General features: G+C 48.9%; 7 protein-coding genes across 8 annotated transcripts in view; 1 reads left to right on the top strand and 6 right to left on the bottom strand.

Annotated features, from left to right (window-relative positions):
- Window positions 1-20,290, bottom strand: part of LOC108007086 (stress-associated endoplasmic reticulum protein 2) — a 155,896-nt gene that overhangs the window by 1,424 nt on the left and 134,182 nt on the right. The gene's annotated exons all lie outside the window — the stretch shown is intronic.
- gry (trafficking protein particle complex subunit 11 gry) lies at window positions 268-12,694 on the top strand. The gene is made up of 10 exons (XM_017070744.4): window positions 268-1,148; window positions 1,205-1,435; window positions 1,494-1,931; window positions 1,994-2,392; window positions 2,454-2,876; window positions 2,978-3,171; window positions 10,641-11,149; window positions 11,205-11,999; window positions 12,058-12,252; window positions 12,312-12,694. The coding sequence occupies exons 1-10, from the start codon at window positions 409-411 to the stop codon at window positions 12,336-12,338; spliced, it is 3,951 nt and encodes a 1,316-aa protein (XP_016926233.3). The 5' UTR covers window positions 268-408; the 3' UTR covers window positions 12,339-12,694.
- LOC108007135 (transmembrane protease serine 9) lies at window positions 3,191-6,352 on the bottom strand. The gene is made up of 3 exons (XM_017070740.4): window positions 5,567-6,352; window positions 4,623-5,406; window positions 3,191-4,098 (listed from the first exon to the last, which is right to left on the bottom strand). Exons 1-3 carry the CDS (start codon window positions 6,349-6,351, stop codon window positions 3,301-3,303), a joined length of 2,367 nt encoding a protein of 788 aa, XP_016926229.3. The 5' UTR covers window position 6,352; the 3' UTR covers window positions 3,191-3,300.
- LOC118877289 (trypsin beta) lies at window positions 6,445-7,266 on the bottom strand. Its single transcript, XM_036815319.3, has one exon. It carries the CDS (start codon window positions 7,264-7,266, stop codon window positions 6,484-6,486), a length of 783 nt encoding a protein of 260 aa, XP_036671214.2. The 3' UTR covers window positions 6,445-6,483.
- LOC108007084 (trypsin beta) lies at window positions 8,098-9,253 on the bottom strand. The gene has a single exon (XM_017070689.4). It carries the CDS (start codon window positions 9,047-9,049, stop codon window positions 8,144-8,146), a length of 906 nt encoding a protein of 301 aa, XP_016926178.4. The 5' UTR covers window positions 9,050-9,253; the 3' UTR covers window positions 8,098-8,143.
- Window positions 9,064-10,055, bottom strand: LOC118877290 (trypsin beta). The gene has a single exon (XM_036815321.3). It carries the CDS (start codon window positions 10,033-10,035, stop codon window positions 9,256-9,258), a length of 780 nt encoding a protein of 259 aa, XP_036671216.3. The 5' UTR covers window positions 10,036-10,055; the 3' UTR covers window positions 9,064-9,255.
- Window positions 12,400-20,248, bottom strand: hob (bridge-like lipid transfer protein family member hobbit). The gene is made up of 10 exons (XM_036815318.3): window positions 20,082-20,248; window positions 19,876-20,002; window positions 19,283-19,819; window positions 18,952-19,227; window positions 18,749-18,892; window positions 16,624-18,689; window positions 16,080-16,560; window positions 14,983-16,021; window positions 12,830-14,931; window positions 12,400-12,774 (listed from the first exon to the last, which is right to left on the bottom strand). Exons 1-10 carry the CDS (start codon window positions 20,132-20,134, stop codon window positions 12,703-12,705), a joined length of 6,897 nt encoding a protein of 2,298 aa, XP_036671213.3. The 5' UTR covers window positions 20,135-20,248; the 3' UTR covers window positions 12,400-12,702.

The following is a 20,290-nucleotide window of genomic DNA, read 5'->3' on the forward strand; positions in this document are numbered from 1 at the left end:
CAATACAGGAATGAATATTAGCGTTAAATGATTTAAAGTTTTTACTACAAATTTAATTAAGTGATAACTCAATTTAATTTATTTTATAATAAGGTTTCAGATCGTGGATTCAATTTTTTCGAGATTTATTTCTCTAGCTATTTAACTAGCTACTTTTGACCGTATTTAGGGTCACACCGCACGGTCATACTCAGACCAACACCCGTCGATAGTTCTCTTCTCTTTCAGGAGTAAAGGTCGATTTTGAAAACATCGATGACATGACATCGATGTTACCCCACCTCTACCGAGGACAACGTAGCGTAGCTGGAGAAGATCGCCGTCAATTGCAGCAGGAGCTGGAGAGGAGTGGCCGTTGGTGACGCACAGATCGATCTCATCCAATTCTGAGCAGGAGCGGCCGGAACCATGTCGATGGACGCCACCGCCCTGCCGTCGGAGCTCCTCGTGACCCCGCAGCCGCTGATTGGCTTCTGTGGACTGGACACCGCTCGGGTGGCGGTGCACAAGGCTGTTTGGGAGGCGTTCAGCGGCAGTTTGCAGCGCAAGGCCGCTGACAGGGCGGCCGTGCAGTACAAGCTGCTGCCCCCCAACTACGAGTTTCCCGTGGCCAAGCCCAAGCGGGCCTCCTACGAGTGGTACCACCCGAAGGGCATACTCAAGCGCAACTGGATGCTCAAGCACCTGCACGTCCTGCCCTCGGTGGTGGTGCTGTTTCAGGACATGGAGTGGAACGACCTCCAGTGGACGGAGAAACAGGTGCAGTGTGCGGCTATTGTGCAGGCACTGAAGAACGCCCTGCAGGAGCGGAATACTCGGCTGTGCCTGGTGCTGCTGCAAAGGGCAGCGCCACTTCCACCTGGCGAAGATCTCCTGGCAGCAGAACGAGCCGCTAGTCTGACCAACGCTTGTGGAATAACCAGTAAGATGCTCTTCATACTCCCGCACACGGAGCACCTCACGGGCTACGCCCTGCGGCTGGAGTCCGCCTTCCTGGACATGGCCCAGTCCTACTACGCTCTCATGTCCAAGCGGATTCGCAACCATAGGGATCAGCTGACAGCGGCGCACGCCACGCTTAAGATTCGCCACCAGTTCAAGCTGGGATTCGTGGCGGAAATGCGGCAGGACTTTAGCACTGGTCAAAAGTAGGTCCCTATTCAAATTTTAACTATGATATTCCTAATTGTGTGTTCCTTTGCAGGCACTATTTCCAGGCCTATGCCAATCTGGACGAGATACGTATGAATGACGGCAACTGCTTGGAGATTAAAACTATGGCCGGGTTTTTGAACTACAAGATCTGCCGGCTTATGTTTAAGCTAAAGACTCCGAGGGATGCCATCAACCAGTTCATCATCCATGTGGAGAAGTACAAGTCTCGAGTGGGTTTCAAGGATCTAGCCTTTGAGCACCATGCCTGGCTAAGCACGCAGTAATGTCTGGTGTACTCCTTTAGAGATCATTATTAACATAATCAAATTTGATTGTAGGCATTCTGTTTTTGCTGAACTGTTTTGCGAGGCCATCAAGAACGGCCTGCCCGCCCTGCAGACACAGCACCCCGGAATCTATTACCACAAGGCAGCTGAATATGTGATGAAGCGGCGTGATGCAGCCCAGGAGGCGTACGCAGCAATGCAATCATCCGCAGAGGCCACGCCCGTGCCGAATCAGAGCCCTTTGTCCCTGTACACAGAGTTCTTTGGCATCCGGGCAGTTAAGACGGGCGATCTAGTGGCCGAGCAACAGGCCAATATGCAGCTTTGTGATCAGGAGCGCGGCTATAACCACTCGTCGGGTATCATAGCCCTGCTCAGCCAGGCCATGGCCCAGTTCAAAATCTACAAGTGCCTCAGGTTTCGCAAGAAATTAGCAATTGACATGGCCGAGGAGTACCTGAAGAGCGGGGATCATGCCAAGGCCTTGACGTGAGCTTATATTTTATGCGTTACATTAGAAGAATACTTATTTGATCTGTTTCTTACTCCAGTTTGTATTCCCTTATGCTGCCTGATTATCGCCAGGAGAAGTGGTCCACGATATTCACCGATGTTCTGCTGAAGACACTTCGATGTGCGCTGCTCTCGGCATCCGTAGCCGACTATATCGCGTGCAGTGTAGAGGCGTTGTCCTTGCGACATCATGGCGAGCAGGCGGAGCGGATCCTGCTGCTGGAGAACCTGTGGCAGGTGTTCCAAGGTGTGCCACCCATGCCGAAAACGCAACTGGCGCCCGAGGCGCAGGCGTTGTGGACCAGTGCGCTGGCAAGCATGAAATCGCCCATTCAAATTGATTTAGATAAGGTCAGCGATGTGGTGGAAATGTGTGCCACATTCGAGCGAGTTCAGCTAAACAACGACGACTTGCTGCAGCTGCAACTGATAGTGCGGTAAGTTTTGTTATCGGCACTCCTTCTATAAAGCAATTTCCTATAAGTATCATTGTTTTAGGGTGCTCACGGATGTGCCGTTGAGGGTGCGCAACTTCCATGTCATTCTAGCCGATGCGGCTAATCCGCAGAACAGCTACAAACTGGAGGCACTCAAGTATTTCTGCTTTCCCAGCCTTTCGCAACTGCGTGGCCAAAAGCAGCCTCAGGAACAGCCACGCCAGGAGCCCAAGAATTTTGAGAAGAACATGAGATTGGAGCCCGGCTCCTACTACCAGCTGTTCTGCAGCACCGAAGCGCAGCAGTTCCATGAGAACACCCAGCTGCGCATCGTTCGCCTGGAGGCCCACATGGGCACCGACCAGGTGGCCGCTCTACTCACGTGCAGCTCCAACTACTCACGCCAGCTGTTTCGCCACCACACGCGCAGCCGCGATCTGGATGACAACGTGACGATCAATCCCATTTGCTACATTGCGCCCACGTAGGTCAAAGCGATTCGTACCGGAAGCAGAGACTTATTTCCGGATAATTGCATGCAACCAGCGCATTTAATGCTCTACTAAGCACGGTTTTCTATTCCAGCTTTCACCTGGACACGCAAACGAACCTTGGCCATGGACATGACAACGGTTCGCATGAGGAAACGACGGCGGTGGCTACGAGAATGCTGGTCAACGAGTACTATCCCGTTGTGACCACCGTCAGCAATCCGTACAATGTGTATCTTCAGAATGTGGGCGTACACATCAATGTTCCCGTCGGTCTGAGAAATAGTGGTAAGTATGGGTTATGATATATACTTAAATTTATCAAATATTTATTGGGAACTTTTCTTCTAAACATTGTCAATTGTCTAACTACTTGTCTACGCCTAAAGCATCTAAAACTTGTACTATCTTTTGGGTTCACATGCCCAAAGCCTTGTCGATGAAGCTCCTAACAGTCTTGACATTCGTATAGACTCCAGGTGAATTTTTTCTTGCACAGCCTACGCCCCACGAGACTATTCCGCAGAGTTGACCCTGATAGACGGCCGGTCCTCCGGAGTCTCCCTCGCAGGCATCCTTTACCCCGGGCACCGAGGCGCAGAACATGGTGTTGGTAATAGTTCCACGCAGCTTATACTGGTTCATGCAGGTCTTTCGGGGAATGAGAGCCACGTCCACGCTGCGCACCTGCATTGAAACCGCTTTGTTGCGCTCCGTGATTTGTCCCCAGCCGGAGACCTTGATCATGTCACCTGCCTTAAAGGTGGAATTACATAGCTCAATGGTTGACACTTTGGGACCACTGATGGGGGCTTTAAGCTTAAGAACAGCCACGTCTGTGCTAAGGGTTCGGGTGTTGTAGGCCTTTGGGGTGTAAACCTTGTCCACGCCACTCCGTACACCAGTTTCCGTAAGTTTTGTGACTCCGGCAACGACTAGGATACGAGAAGCACCCACTCCCTTGACGCAATGGGCGGCGGTGACGACATGCTGCGGGGTGACCAAGGAACCACCGCATATAAACCTCCCAGCGATGCGCAGGTTCACTAGGTAGGGCACACTGCCAATATCCACTGGGACACCGCCCACAATTCGACTGTTGGCCTCGTTGCCGGCCGCCCAGCAAAGTGGGAACAGGTGGAGCAAGAGCCACAGCCACAGCGTCGCCATCGGCTCACTCCATCCTACGATATTTGCCCTATCCGGTAGCAGTAACTACCAACCGAGTTTCCGAGTCGCTGGCCACCTGTGTAAACACCTTTTCAATTGCTGTTCCGACTCGAATCGCGCGGCTCGGTGCTCCGATTTATATGCCTTTTAGGAAACAATCATTACACAGCACACATATTATTTTATTGCGCAAATAATAATTATTTTAATCAACCATTTTGTGTGGCTTATCGTTGGATTACATCGGGGTTTTTGGTGTGAGAAATTGAAACCCCACAAAAATTGCTATGGAATGGGACTTTTGTGTCGGTGTTCTAGACACTTTTATTGACCTTGTTTCAGTCGTTCATCAGATTCCACAAATTAGTTGATTGAATAATTGTCTATTGATCTCGATTCCTTGTTCCTCGTGCCATTAGAGTTTCATCTTTATACATAGATAGGATTTCTGTTGGAAAAGTTCATACCATAGACTAAGATCAGAAAAAATACTAGGATGAGATGTTGATCAAAATAAGGTATCTTTATTCTTCAGATTGTAAAGAATTGTAGAAATTCCATTATATCTAGTTCCTAATCCTCTGTAGAGTTTGCTCTATAAAAGCATAAACCCTTCCACTAGCCACGTTGGTGTAAACACCCGGAAAAGCTGGACGGGCACAGCCGAATCCCCAGGACACAATGCCACAAACCTGTCCGCGGTAGACCAAAGGACCGCCTGAATCGCCGGAGCAGGAATCCCGGACACCACGCACGGCGGCACAGAGCATGGAGTCGCTTAGTTGGGCAAACACGGAGTAAGACAGCTGGCATTCCGCGCCCGGCAGCACTCTCACCATGGCCGTTCGGACCTGTTCAGCAGGATCACGGTTATTCTCGCGGGTCACTCCCCAACCACTAATCCTGGCATATGCATTGGCCTCCGGCGCATTGCGACAAGGAGTAATGGTGGCAACTTTACCCGGAATAAGAAGTACAGGCTCCTGCAGTTGCAACAAAGCTACGTCCATGTCGAAATTGGTGGCAGAGTAGCTGGGCGAAGTGTGGAACATGGCTATATTGCGAACCACGGGAGCACCTTCATCCAACCGACTGGTGCCGGCATGGATAGTGTAATCCTCTGGCTGGGACCCATACACACAATGCGCTGCACTGAGCACCACGCTGGTGGAGATCAGCGATCCACCGCATATAAAATAACCATTCTGGCGCAGATTAACCAGGTATGGAACCTGGGAAATAGTTGTCTCCTTGCCGCCCACTATGCGAGTTTGGCTGGAGGAACCAAGAGTCAACTGGCAGAGCCACCAGAGCAACCACAGGCCAGCCATGGCGTGTCCAGACTGATAGCTACTATGTATATTGCTCTATAGCTTGGAAAGTGATAATGATGCTGCCCGGAAATTGGTTCACACGATCTGTGCATTATTTGGAATTCCGGAAGAGATTTAAAATGTAATACCTGTAACCTTTTTATTGGGTTAAAGGTTGAACAAAATGATTGATGAATCACCAGCAATTTTCTTCCATGAAGCTCTTTAGCCAGTACGTAATGGATGGACTGCTGAGGCGGGTGTAGACCCCTGGATAACCATTGCCACAGCCATAGCCCCAGGAAACGATGCCCACGGAGCGCCCAGCGTGGATGACGGGTCCTCCGGAGTCACCTTGGCAGGCATCTTTGGCATTTTCCCCCAGAGCACAAAACATATTGTTCGTAACTCGTTGTTGACCCGAGTCCATGGATTTGATGCACTGCTCCTGCGGGATGAGCTCAACTTTGGCTTCCTGCAGGCATTGATTCCAGTTGTGACCTTGCTCGTTGACCGATCCCCAACCCATCACCGTCAGATTGGCCTTCCACGGCAGATCGTTAAAGTCGATCCTCACCAGACTCGCATTGCCGGCGATGTCAAAGGGGCGACTCAACCGGATCACAGCCACATCGGTGTCCAGACCGCGCTGAGAGCAGTAATGTGGCGATAAGCCCACATACCAGGCCGGACGCACATGCTCCGGCGGCGTCGCATCGCCCAAGCACTGTTGTTGGGCATGGATGGTCAAATCCCTAACATGTCGATGCCTTCCCTCCAAGCAATGAGCCGCTGTGAGAACACAGCTGGGCGAGATTAGGACGCCACCACAGCGGAATTTGCCACCATGCCGAAGATTGACCAGAAATGAATGATCCTTTACTGGCACTGTATATCCTCCGAAGATCTTACCCAATCGACGAGTGTCGGAGGAACTCCCATCCAGTTGATGGATCAGTGCTAGTCCAAAGAGGAGTTTTAACATGGTCTACGGAACTCTAACCGAAATAAGAAGTTTATATATTTTCGATTAGACCTTCCTGCATTCCCCAGTTAATTGCCTTTAGATAAACTTGAACTATTTATTGACCTTAAAAGCTAGGGCTTAAGATTACGCTCAGGAATGCTGTTGCACGGTGCGCAGAAACCACTCTCGGATCACAGGCACACTGGTGTAGACACCAGGCAGAGCTGAGGCACATCCGTAGCCATAGGAAACGATCCCCGCCAGCTCTCCACTATGCACTAAAGGTCCTCCCGAGTCGCCATCACAGGAATCCTTTGTGTACGGCTTGGCGGCACACATCATGGAGCGGGTGATCCGGTGGATTCCCTTATACGCAGACACACACGCGGATCGCGACCACACGGGCACCATGACACTGTGCACCCGCTTCGCCGTTTCAGTGGCATCGGCAGCTAATAAACCCCAACCGGAGACTTTAACCAAGACGCGAGCTGGAACGGATGTGGAGGCCAAAGCGATCGTCTCTATATTGGCTCCAGTCATATCCGAAGTCAGGCGCAAGGCAGCCACATCCATGTTGAGGGTTTTGCGATTGAAAGCTGGATGAACGGTCATGAAATCTACCCTGCGCATAATGGCATATGGACCACCCTGATCGGAGGCACCTCCATAAATCTTGAACTCATTCTTGTTCTGCCTGTAAACGCAGTGTGCCGCAGAGATCACCCAACGGGGTTTGATCAGCGATCCTCCGCAGAGCTCCGTGTTGGTGGTGACCTGTACTAGATACTTCTCCTGCTTGATGCTGGACACCTGACCACCAATGATGCGGGGCTGGATCTCCTCGCTGTCGTTAAAAATGGCGGAAACCGATGAGAATCCCAGAACTGGGATAAAAAGCAGCAACAGCGAGGGCATACTCCGGGCAATCATTGTGGCTATCCAACTAGACTGAATTGAAGCTAGAACATGATTTTATATCAAGTAAATCTGGGCGGAACAAGACTTCAACATTTGCACAATTGTTCAATCAACCAACTTTGCCGGGAAATCAATCTCGGAAACAAAAATATAGAGCGGAAACGTTTACACTTCCATTTAAATTCAATCCTATATATAACAAAGAGTTAGGGAGGAGAATCGATTTTTCGGTGATTCAATAGAAAGAACTTGTTAAGGTTTAAACAAGATTTTAACAAGATTACCATTCAAAACGTTGTGTTTATTCATGGCAAACAATCATATTAAATTTTAAAATGTTTACCTTTAACGCTTACAAAATGTTCAAGAGTTCTATACAAACTTCTTATCTTATGACATAGTTAAAATAATAATATTTGTAGTTAGTCAGTGATCCTTAACTTGAAAGCTGTACACCAGCAGATTAATTTTAGTTAGAAGGCTAAAGTTCTCTGACTGCAAAAAAGCGTTGAAAAACAATCATGAACAACGGCCTACATTCTCAAGTTGTTTATATTTTCTCATAAAGGTTTTCAGCGGAATTCACTAAAGTTCTGTTGACAGAAGAGTGTTTATTTCTAATGTCTTATTGCGCTCTATTGTTCAAAAATATTTATTTATATTGTCCATAGTCAAGGCTAAAAGTTTCCTGCGTCAAGAGTTTGGATTCTCTAAACCAAATGATATTATGAACTTATTTGCCATTCCGCGTTTGTGATATCTCTTTTAATTCCCACATTGCCAAAAGTTTTTTGAGATCGTTTTTAAATAACAAATATTTATTAAATCATAGTAACTAACGACCTTAAGATCTAGTTTAGTAAGATTATATTGCTCAGACTTGCGATGCCTAATTATTGGCCATAACCTTGTTGGCCCATTGGCGGATCGCGGAGACGTCTGTGTAGACGCCAGGATATCCGGGTCTGGCACATCCGTAACCGAAGGACACTATGCCTACCAGGACATTGTTCCTGGTCACCGGACCACCGGAATCTCCACTGCAGGCATCCTTCCCAGCAGCGCGGGCACAGATCATAAACTTGGTGATGGTCGCCCTACCGCGGTAATTCAATCGACACTTCTTCTGCCTGACCACTCTGACCTGGGCGGCCTCCAGAGTTTGGGAAGCCGTAGTGCCACTTTCCCTAGTTATTCCCCATCCCGCAATCCTTACGTTTGCACCAGCCTTGGGTCGCGAAGTGGCCATGGATATGGTTCCTATATTTGTGCCCGTTAGGGTTTCGTTTAGTTTGAGCAGCGCTGCATCCATGTTCATTTTATTCGTAGTAAACTTGGGCGCCACGTGGATAGAATCGACGGAGCGGGTGATGCCATCGCTGCCATCCAAAGTGCTGGTTCCAGCGCGAACCGTGAAATCGGAGGCACTGTGTCCTTTGACACAATGGGCGGCGGTTATGACCCACCTGTCGGTGAGGAGCGAACCCCCACACAGGTTCGATCCCCGACGCAATTGGACAATATAGGGAGCGGTGGAAACCGAGGTGGAGGTGCCACCCACAATCCTTGATTCAATCTTGGCCGGAGTTGCGGTCTTCTTGTTTTGATTCACCTTCTTGGTGGAGACTTTCCGGCTGTTTCCGGCTTGTTTTCTCCTGGCCGCTAGTTTGTTTCCACTAGCATTTCTGAGTCGCCTGTTTTTCCTTTGATTCCTGGCAACCGCCGTTTCACCCAGATCGGTGAGCTCTGCCAGGAGCAACATGGCCAATATAAAATAATCCCACCGCCAAAGCATCTCGCTGTGAACTGTTACGATTTTGACCTTTTCCCGTCTTTTATGGCCGGATATTCGGCAAAAACATTAAGAAACCACCTGAGCAAACACATCGGGTCACAATGGAAGTGGTAGTGCCCACTTCAATGGCATTGTTCCGGCTCCAGGTAACGTCAACGATCAGGGTTAACCAATCTAATACTGATTAATACAGATTCGAAGCAGATCTAGCAATACCGGCGCATATTATCGATTATCCAGTCGGATAGGTAACTGACATCGGAGTAAACCCCGGGACTATCTGCGGCGGCACAGCGATTGGCCCTGCCCCATGAGACGACGCCCACGAGGAAACCATGGGCGTTGACCACTGGTCCCCCGGAATCGGCGGCACAGGCATCTTTCAAGCCCGGAACCGATGCACAGAACATGCTGTCCGTAATATTCCGATAGCCACGATATAAATCCCGACACTCCCATTGTGGCATTACTTGCACATGGACGCTGTGCAGCTGATTGGGCAGCGATGTGGATCTGTCGTCGGTTAGTCCCCAGCCGGAAACCCGGACAAAAGACCCAGGGCGTGGAGAATTCAAAGCCAAGGAAATGGGTCGAGCAACGGAGGCCTGGAGCGGATGCTGTAGCTGCAGGAGAGCCACATCGTGGTCCAAAGTGGTGCGACTGTAGGCCGCTGGCAGCAGTATCTTCCTCACATAGCGGGCATTGCTCATATCCCGCAGATAAGTGACCCCGCCGCGAACCACGAAGTCGGAAGGTTGACCCTCTTTCAGGCAGTGGGCGGCGGTCAAGACGCAACGGGGAGTAACCAAAGATCCGCCGCACTCGAAGTTGCCACGCCGCCGGATGTTGACCACGTGCGGCTGATTCCACACATCACTAGGATGACCGCCCACAACGCGAGGACTCCGTCGTAAGTCTAGCTCCTCTGCCGCAGACTCTGAAATCCAAATCATCCACATCATCAGCGGAAGCAGCACAACTTGCATCTCGATCTTAACTGGTCTATGATGGGTTTTTCGATGGACTGGATCCCCAAACCATAGATCACAATCATTTATAGAGGCGAGCGGCACTGACCTTACCCAACGAGAACGAGCACTTACAAAAAACACCTGTTCACCGCTGTTTACACACGGCAATGAACTTGGTGTTATGGAGGCTAGTGGAAGTTGGGAGACACTGTTCCCACTCTATGGAGTTTGTTTAGGGTTCTGAATAGATACTCCAAAATCGGAGAGTGGGAACACTATAAGTTATATTTCATTGGGAGTACCGACCTTAAGATAAGATATCACATATAGTACGTCAATATGTGATAAAAGGGTTTAACATATCATGTTATTAAATATTGTACATACGTCAATATATGAAAAAAAGGTATTGTAAATGAGTCACAAAATATTGGAAGCATAAGGTGTTCCCAAGTGTTGTTTTAAGATGTAGAAAAATATATCTAAATTAAATAAGATATTCTATCAAACATTTCTGAGTAACTTATCAAAAGTTAATTGATATAAGATATAATTATATATTGTTTCTTTTAGTATGATATCCTTATGTCGTTGTAACCTATCAAAATGTAATCTTCCAGTTTTTCTCACCACGGACATCTCACCGGGACGCCAGAAGCTGCACGCCCAGATCCAAATAGATGTGGGCGAGCTGTCCGCTCACGGGAGCACCGCTGCCACCTTCTACATCTTCAGCCTGGCTGAGGCGGAGATTAAGTTGCAACAGAGGTTAAGCTACACTTTGGATGTGGATCGCGGCCCAGGAGGAGGTGGCACCAATGCCCGCGTGAGCACTGCTCCGAACAGCTCGGAGTCCACACCAGATCACGAGGTTAAGGGTTTGGTTCAGAGCCTGGCGGCCATTTCTCCGGTGCAAATCGAGTACCTGGATGAGACGCGGTTACGAAAGTCTCGGGAGGATACACTCACAGTGCGATGTTACGGGGACTTCAAGTTTACGGCCCGTTTCTACACTTTGGACAGGAAGCCTTTGAGCCAGGTGTATCGTGGCGAGAACTTCCTGCTGAGGGCCAACACGGAAGTGGTGGCCGTGGACGATGTGGAGATACTGGACAGCTTCTTTATATGTGTATGTATCCTAAAGATTTTGTAGGAAAACTCAAATAACTTCCATTTCCCACCAGGATCACAACCTAGTGCAATCAAACTACAGCTTTAAGCAGAAGAAATACACCAACAAGTACAGCGCCGGCGAGCAACTGGAGAGCGTGATAGTCCTCCGGACGAATGCCACTCTGCGCGACTGGACGACTGCCCGTGATCTGGATCATCGTGGCAAGCTGGAGGGCAAGGCGGTGGCTAGTAAGTTCATCAGGCCGGCAGTGAAACCCTCTACAGAGGAACCTCTGGCTCCTACACCGCCCGCTGGTATGAGTGCCTATATGAGCAAGAGTCTGGTGACCAAGATACCCACAACTATGACCATCATAAACAGCAATTCGGCGGTGTCCAATGCCCTGCAGGTGGCCAATGCGGGTGTGATGAGCAGCTCGTTGCAGTCGGATGATGTCAACGTGGCTGAGGAAGCCATAAATACCCAAGAGGGGATGAAAACCACTCGGCTCATTTACAACAAGGCTCTGGAAGCTGTGCAGGGAACGGGTCATTGTCGTGGCTTCATCAAGGGTATTTACACGCTTGAGGGAAACCCATCTCTCGTGCCTATTTTCGGAGTATTCTGCATTCGCTGGCGAAGGGCTAATGGCAAGGAGGAGAACGAATCCAAGTTTGTGATCAGTGGTCTGGACATTGCGGAGCCGCCGCTGAATATCTACTGCACCATCGAGGAGAAGATGTTTGTGAAGATGCCCATGGCCTTTAAGGTGGTGCTGAAGAATCCCACCACGCATGTCCTCCACCTGATAGCCAACCTGAGTATCAGCAAAACAGATAACTTTATATGTTCGGGTCACAAGCAGGTGAGTTTGTTTTGCAAAGCCCTTTGTGACTCGTAACTTTAACTTATGATACTCACAGCTGGACATCTCCATAATGGCCTACGAGGAAAAGGAGCTGGTCTACAACCTGTATCCCTTGCAAGTGGGCTGGCAGGAGTTGCCGGTGCTAAGTCTAGAGTACAATACCAAGGCGGATCCTCAGAAGAACGACAGCCAGAATGCCTTGCTCGATGAACTGGTGCAGCGAGCACTGCCCAAACGAGTCTTTGTGCTGGTAGGTGGCCACTGATCCTCAGATTACTCCACAATACTAACCTATTTGAATACCCACAGCCACCTCTGAAGCAACAGAACAAGTAGGAATGAGACAGCGATGATGCCGCCGCTTTAGTTTAAGTGTTTTAAAGTTTACAATTATCACTGGTGTGTAAAAATTAACTACGCCTACTCCCTCTTTATTGCTAACAACAAACATACATACATAAATAGCTATATTTAGAGAGTTACATAGCATAATACTTGAGAGTGTGTGTGATTGTATTGTATAATGTATTGTTAAACGGGCCAAGACGCACTCGACATTCTTGTTAGTTGATTACGGCGTTTTAGATAAGCTGTGCTAAGTCCTGGTCAGTACCGCAAGTTGCACATATTTTCGTACATCCTTTGAACGTACAGTAATAAATATAAAGCATAAAAATATCGTTGAAAGAGCACACACGTTTTAGTCATTTCCGGACCTCTTTCCGCCCGAGGAAAACTTAAAGACACCCTTTCTCTGATTCCGGTTTTCATTCTGCAAAAATAGTTAATTAGAAATTGATATTTTATTATTCAGCTGTAATACTCACCAACAGGCGATTTCCGAACAGCATCACAGCCTTATCCTCCGCTTCTTGCGGCGTAGCTCGTTCTCCTGCGGACAGAATCGGCTGACGCTGGTGGATATGCAGCTTCTGTTTGATGGCCTGCGAGAATATCACCCGCCGGCTCACCGATTTCATGGCCAGCAGTAGATCCAACCAGGTCCAAGTCACGTTGTGGTACTCCAACGTTGGTATGACTAGTGAGTAGTCTGTGATGTCCTCTAGATTCTTCTCTTTGTTGCCCTTGTAGCTGACGCGCACGGGCACCTCGGGAATCTTGATGTAGATGAACAGCTTGTTCTTCTCGGCACGCTCCTTCATCTTCTCCACGTCATCCTTCTCGATCTTCACATAGAACTCCGAGTCCTTGGCCCCCTTCTTGCCCTTGCCCGAGCGCTTGGTCGACGAAGATGTCGAAGGCTTGGCCTGTAAATTCGTTGTGGACGCCGAGCTGGTTGAGGCGTTATCATCCAGTTCGTCGCTGACCTCCGTTTCGGAGGCATCGCGATCCGGGAAACAGAACTTCAGCATTGTGCTGTAGAACTTCTTCGTGATGGCAATGGTGATGGGAGCCACATTGATCTCGAAGTGCTCCTTCACAGATATGCCGCCCACAGGAGCCTTCTCGCGGCAAAAGATCCGGAGCACTCGCTTGTGGGTGTCCACGGGCATGTCCTTTTGGATTTCAGTGGCCAGCAAAACATCACGATAGATTTCCCGCGGCAAAAGGTTCTCCATGCGTATGTTTCCCAGCTCCAGCAGATGTTCCACCGAGTCATCGCTCTTGGACTTCTTGGTGTAAAGAAAAGCACTAAGGACAAGATCAGCTATGCCAATCTGTCCATCCGTTTCAGTGAGCCGCCACTGGGCACGCTTAAAACAGATCTCGTTGGTGCGCACCATGGTCACCGACTCGTCGGAGCGCACGTTCGATATCTTGCTGAGCTGGGATAACTGGGTTTCCTTATAGCAAAGCAACATCATGTCCAGGTCCTCGCTAAATGTATTCAGCTCCTCCTTACTCTCCCGGATCATTTGCTGGACATGGTCGTATTCTTGCCGCAGCTCAAATGAGTCGCCTTCTTCTATGCGCTCCTTGCTGATCATGTGTGTGTCCTTTTCCAGCGAGCGAATCTTCATAAGCAGACTTCGGATAACCGTCTGCTTCTGCTGAATGGGTCGCTTCTGATCCTCCGTCGAGTGCAGCTGAAGTTGAAAGCGCATCCTTGCCAGCTTCTCCGCCGCCTGCTTTCGTTGAGGCTCTACATAAAGCAAAAGGTTGTTCACAATGTCCAGGATCATGGCGTACTGCAGCGAGTTGGTGCATACATCCAGGTCGTGATGCATCAGGGTGAAGGCATCTACGGGATCGTCTTGTTTTTCCCACGGTGATTGCAGCTCCTCTGACGGCGGCGGCGGTACCTCCGTGATGCAATTTGGGTCAATGGCATCGCCATAGCTCACATAAAAGAACTCGCACTTACACTTGGACACAATGCGCTGCAGTTGGACGGGCTGCGCCTCTCCAGAATTGTCACTCAGGAAAGCACCAACAGTTTCGGAAACAACACCACCTACACTGCGCCCACTGCCCACCAAGTGCGAGATGTCCGGCAGATTGTTGATCACAGTCTCGTCCTTGTCCTGGATGTTGTCCACCGTCAGCCACATAATTTCCTTCTCCAACAGTGAATTGTTATCTCCCGCGCTGACTGTCGCATAGTACTGCATGCACTCCAACAATCCCTTCCACGTGGTTTTCGAGATCAGCGAGCGCTCGCGCCAAACTGGACGATGCTCCCGCTGCAGGATCTCCGCCTTGGCAGCACTGATGATCACATATCCAGACGTCTCACAGCCCTTTAGCAGCACCTGGGAATTCACTAGACTAATGGACCAGTTTTCGTGGATTATATCCTGGGCGGAACAGGCTTGCAGGCCCTGGAGCTGCAGCTCCCTGGATTGGGTGCTATGATCATCGCTATACACATTAAATTTGTGGTCTGCCTCTGCGATGAGTTGCTGCAACATCGCGGTGGCATGAATCTGTGCAGGGGCCTTTTTGAGCGATGCACTCGGGTTGGAAACTAGAAAAAAGAATATCAGCTAAGAACATAAAGCAGATAGAACCAACTCACTTGGCAAGACCTCGCTGTTGGTACTGGACAAGGTAATGGTGCTATCACTTCGCTTGTGTTTTAGCACAGCCGAGCTTGGACCCTCCTTACGATAGCTCTTTACCGCTTCCGTCGACAGATTGTTTTTCAGTTTTTGTGACTTCATGAAGGAATCAAAAAGGGCGAATGCCACGTCCCGATTGCTCTTTGTCCAGGCTCCTTTTAGATCATACACCACCAACTTATGCGTGGGCGTCGTGGACTGCGCTTTAACATCCTCCTCTGTGCTGCTGGCCGTCGTGGGTATCAGTGCTTCGCGTCCGTAGGATACCTTCGCCACGCTTAGAAAGTAGAATCGTACGATTTTGAAGGCATCTGCGGCACTGGCCAGGTTCTCAGAGCTGCTGTCCATCTTCTCGGTCAGAATACTCTTCAGCCAGATCTCAGCATCGTTAAGCTCACAGTTCATGTAGATCGTTGACCAATCCGCTCGTGGCCGATGGATGAGTCCATCGTCAATGGGATTGAGGGTCAGAGAGTGCTCCGAACTAAAAGAAACACGCCGGCCGTTCAATTGGAAGCCCTTTTGCAGAGCGTGGGACATCCAGTAGAGCACCTGGAACTTATGCAGGCACATCTGCAGGTTGGCCTTCTTGTAATGCCGACTGAGCGGCTTCTTCCTGGGTCTCACATTGTTGAAGACCGGACCTCGCCGTGTGGGTCTTGTCACTCCAGAAAGAATGAGTTGCAGACTCTCAAACCACCGCAATGTGCTGCCGTACAACACCAGACTGGGTATGTCGACTTCCAAATCTTCTCCCGCCTTGGGCTTAGTCTCGAAGGATATCCAAATGTTGAGATTAAGCGATCGGAATGCGCGGAAGGAGTCGTGAACTTGATTACTTGAGTACTCTGGCAGCTTGTCCGGGGCGCAAGGCATCACGGCATGGTGGTCGTTGGGATTAGCCAGGCAGACCCATTTAAGCTTGATCGTCAACTTAAGATTAGGAAAATGAAGCAAGCGACAATCGTCGTAGCGGGATGCTGTTCGAACCATGACCTGAAAGGTATAAAAATTGTATTTAATCAATTATAAAATTGTATTATCATAAACTCACATTAAGTTCCCCTTTAAACATAATCTTAGCATTCGTCAGTACAATCCCGCAATTGTTCCACGTCAACTCCATTTCCTCTGTGGTGTTATAGGGATCAAGCGAGGCGTGGAGGAGAATGGTAAATTGCTTGGCTATTAAAGTTAACCGACCGTGTAGAAGTAAGCGCAGCTTATCCCAAAATGGCAAGGGAGGCGAGGGATCCTTCGATGGAGCCGAGATCTTCTCAAAGCTCAAGTTGCACTGTGCCATTACAGGCTCCCAGCAGGCTCCAAAGGCATAGCTACAGCTTTCGAGTTCGCAGTCAAAGTCATGGTAGAACTTAAGCGAGGGCATGCTACGTTGAATCACATCGGTGCCGAATGGTTCGCCCACATCAATGAAGACATCGCGCTTCGCTCGCTTGGAGCCCATTTGCTCGGCTCCACAAAGATTGCCGTACAGCCGCATGCTCTTCACACAAAACATGGGTTGCGGGAAATCCCTAAAAATATAATTGAAAGAGTATGAGTATTGAAAAAACGTATTCCATTAGTTGGCCATCAACCTCAGCATGAATTTCCACTCTGTGCAGCTGATGTTGACACCCCGGCACCACAGTGTAGAAAACTCCAGTCCCTCCTCCGGCCAGGGACTCTCGTGATCGATCTCGCGCATCATGCGCGTCACATTATCGTAGCCATGTATTGAGGTGTCTGCCATGGCCATAATATTAACGTCCGTCATGATCCAGGCCAGCAATCGGGTGCGAACCGGGCCACTTTCTTGAATCTTCTTCGATCGCTGTATGTAGATCTCTGAGTTCTTTTTGACCAGGTTGGCATAAAGACCCTCGATGGTTCCAGATGGCAACAAAAGCCGTTCAGAGCAGAGCTCAGCGATCTTCTTATCGAACAGCGTCTTGCGCTTTAAGCTCTCCAGGTATTCATCCACCAGTAGGACATAGTTGTCGCGAAGTTTCACCTCAAAGGGATCGTCGCTTATCTCCAGCAGGAACTCTTTTATCTTAATCACCAAATCGCAGGGTAACGGTGAGTCCACTGTAAACGGCTTCTTCTTGTAGTTGTGGACCTGTTTCAGCCACTTAAAGTGTGAAGTGCACTCCCCATTGACTGCGTTATAAAAGTCGTGGTCATACGGGAAAATGGCTTTAAAGGATCCAATAGTGGTGACCCACACCCTGTTGGAGGGAAGCTGAAATCCAGGAAAGTTTTGGCGTTCTTGGGTAAGTACCTCCAGTCGTGGCACTGATTGGAGATCCAACTCTTTGACTGTAAATATGTGCTGATCGTCGATCTTGACAAACACATTCTCCGCATAGATGATACATCGTTCTTTGCGACTAAAGAAGAGGCTCTCCACAAAGATCTGTATAGAATGCCGTTCAGAAAACTTTATCTCGAAGATGGTTCGCCGTTCTGCTGACAACTCCACTACGAGTCCTCCTCTGGGAGAAGTTTTCTTTACGGGAGAAGCTGGAATCGCCAACTCCGTTTTCAAGTCCTGCATATCCCTCACTAAAGTTAATAGGTGCATGTGCAAATTGGAGTTCCACGTGGCCTCCATGTCGCCTGGTATGTAAATGGACAACTTTCCCAGTGATCCCGCCACTTGTTCATGCTCAAGACGTATCATTTTGCAAGTGGCAAACACGTCCGAAAAGTCGGTGAGACATAGTGAAGAGGCCATCATCGAGCGCATTATGGCCATTTGGAACTCCTCGAGCTTAAGGGTGGTTAATTTTTGAGCCCGCGTCAAATTTAGCTCTGGGAAACTGAGCAGCGTGTAAACGTTGTGATGATTAACAAAGTAAGCTGTAATATCCTTGACCTTTACAGATACCCGCAGTGAGGTAGATGATTGTGATGGCTGCACGGTCACCGTAAGGCCTTTATTTGACCTAGACTGAGATTGTCCCGACACGTTCTTTGGTTTTATTCCCCGGTACTGCCGTAGGCACTCCATTGACTTGACCACAAACTCCGCCAACTGCATGCTGTACTCCGTGCGGAAAGTGTGCACGGATATGTCCAGTTTGGTGGTGTTTGCATACGAGCAGAGCTTAACCAAACTCACTCCGAGGAAAAATGGAGAGCCAGGCGAATGAGTCTTCTTTAGGTTGTTGGTATCGTTAATAGAGTTCCCTAGATTTGACCATAACGTTTCCACCATGAGCTCCATGCTCCATTGTCGTTGATTTAACAACAAGTTAAGAAACTTGTTTTCATAGAGATTACTCCGTTTCTCCTCGATTTGTTCCAGGAGGAACCTGGTGTGACTCACACTCATGGCGATGTGCTCATCTTCCAGCTTCATAAGGAGTGAGACATTGAACAGCTCCGCGCAACCTTTGACAACGATCCGCTGCATAATCCACTCGAGAACTCCGCCCTCCCGTCGATGACTTGCTCGCAGGTTGCTGTCTGTAGCCGTGTCCAGATACAAGTTATCTGGAAGGGATTTCTGCTTGTGTATCAGCTGCATTGGCTGTGCTCCGCTCGAGCGCTGTCGAGCCAGGAAATTGTTGTTCACAAAGTCGTAGATCTCGCTGTGGTTATAGATTATTTGGAATGTCTTAAGTTTCACATACAGATTGAAAATGTCTTTTTCCAGCTAAAAGTATATTATTTTCTTATTATTACCAAAACATATTTGTCTATATCTTTACTTACCACAGAGTCTATGGTGAATTGTTCTACGAAGAGTAGCTTTTCGTATTTGGTATCAATGTCCAAATGGTGAAAGCCCAATTTGGCAAGCATTGAAGGTAGCAACGTCTTTTCATCCGTGACTTTTGAGTTGAACTTTCCCGAGATCTGTGGATGAAAATTTTGGTATTAATAACTATTAGTCAAAGGGTTTGGAATCAACTTACTTGAAACGACTGCAGCTTGGCACTAAAATCGTTTTGTGAGTTTTCTTTGACGGCCGAAAAGGTTGCCGCCCGGATGCTAAAGTTAAAGTTCTTTGGTATAATCGGCGCCAGCTTCTCGTAGTTGTCATTGTCGTAGGACCTCTTGGAGGGCGCTAGGGCCTGCGTGGAACGTCGGGACTGCTGACCAGTCGATGTCCTCCGCTTGGCTTCACTAAGGAATTCGTACAGTCCGCCGTGGATGACGGATTTGGCATTGTTAATGACCAGACTAAGGGTCTGTAAAGGGAGTTATTGATAAGTTTGCTACAGTACAACAAAAAGCTTCACTTACATCCATGGACAGTGGTCCCTGGGCGAAGAGAGACGCATCTAGAGTCATATCGAAGCTGACCTCGCCCAGGCATGGCCGAATCTTGTTGAGATTCTCCAGCGACTGTCGGCGGGAGCTGCAGTGCCTCAGCATCTTGGCCTGGGCTTCGCTCAGCGCTGCATTCACAAGCAGAACTCGAGCATTTTGCACTATACTCCCGTCCAGATGAAGCTCCTTTGCCGTGGCATGGATAAACCAGCCAGGATCAAAGTCGTTGTTCATCAGGACTACTGATATGTTGTTCACATGCACTGCCATGAACTGGGCAAAGGTGATAATGCTCGCCGGCACCTTTGTTTGCCGGAAGTCTGGCACACCCTTCGCCTCCGAGGGCTTGCCCTCTGACGTCTGAGTCCGCCGGAGTTCGTAGAAGTCCTCGGTGTCATCTTGGCGACTGTGAATATCCTTGTTGATGCGGATGTCGCGAATGTAGATGGAGAGCAGCTTGGTCACCTCGGTGGTGAAGAAACTGCTGCGTAGACACACCTCCTCGATTTGCTGGAAGAATGGGAGTGTTTATGGCATTGAATTCAGAGGTTAAAGGTTATCCGTACCACCGAGAATCCACTCTTGCTGATGTGCACATTCCTCAGGGACAAATATGGCAGCGAAATGCGGCCGATCCGTACTTTGACCCGAAACCTCTTAACCAAATACCAGCTAATGCCCGTGGGCAAGATCCTAAAATGGAAAGTGATCCAATTTGGTGCTTATAACGATGATGGATCAATTGTTGGGGCCCATCCCAAACGGAACCCACCAATAAACGTTGATGAAGAGCGCCAGGCAGAATAATAGCAGCTGGAGCATCATATTGGCGCCTCAAATACCATAGTGCGCCAACATTTAAGTTGTATTATTAATGTTATTAAATGTTATTACTAAATACTGAAATTTAACTAGTTGCGGGAATAGAGTGACCAGGGTATGAGGTGAAAAATTACCACAAGCCACTGGTTACTAATCAGT

This window comes from Drosophila suzukii, chromosome 3, assembly GCF_043229965.1.
Source record: "Drosophila suzukii chromosome 3, CBGP_Dsuzu_IsoJpt1.0, whole genome shotgun sequence".
Classification (NCBI taxonomy): domain Eukaryota; kingdom Metazoa; phylum Arthropoda; class Insecta; order Diptera; family Drosophilidae; genus Drosophila; species Drosophila suzukii.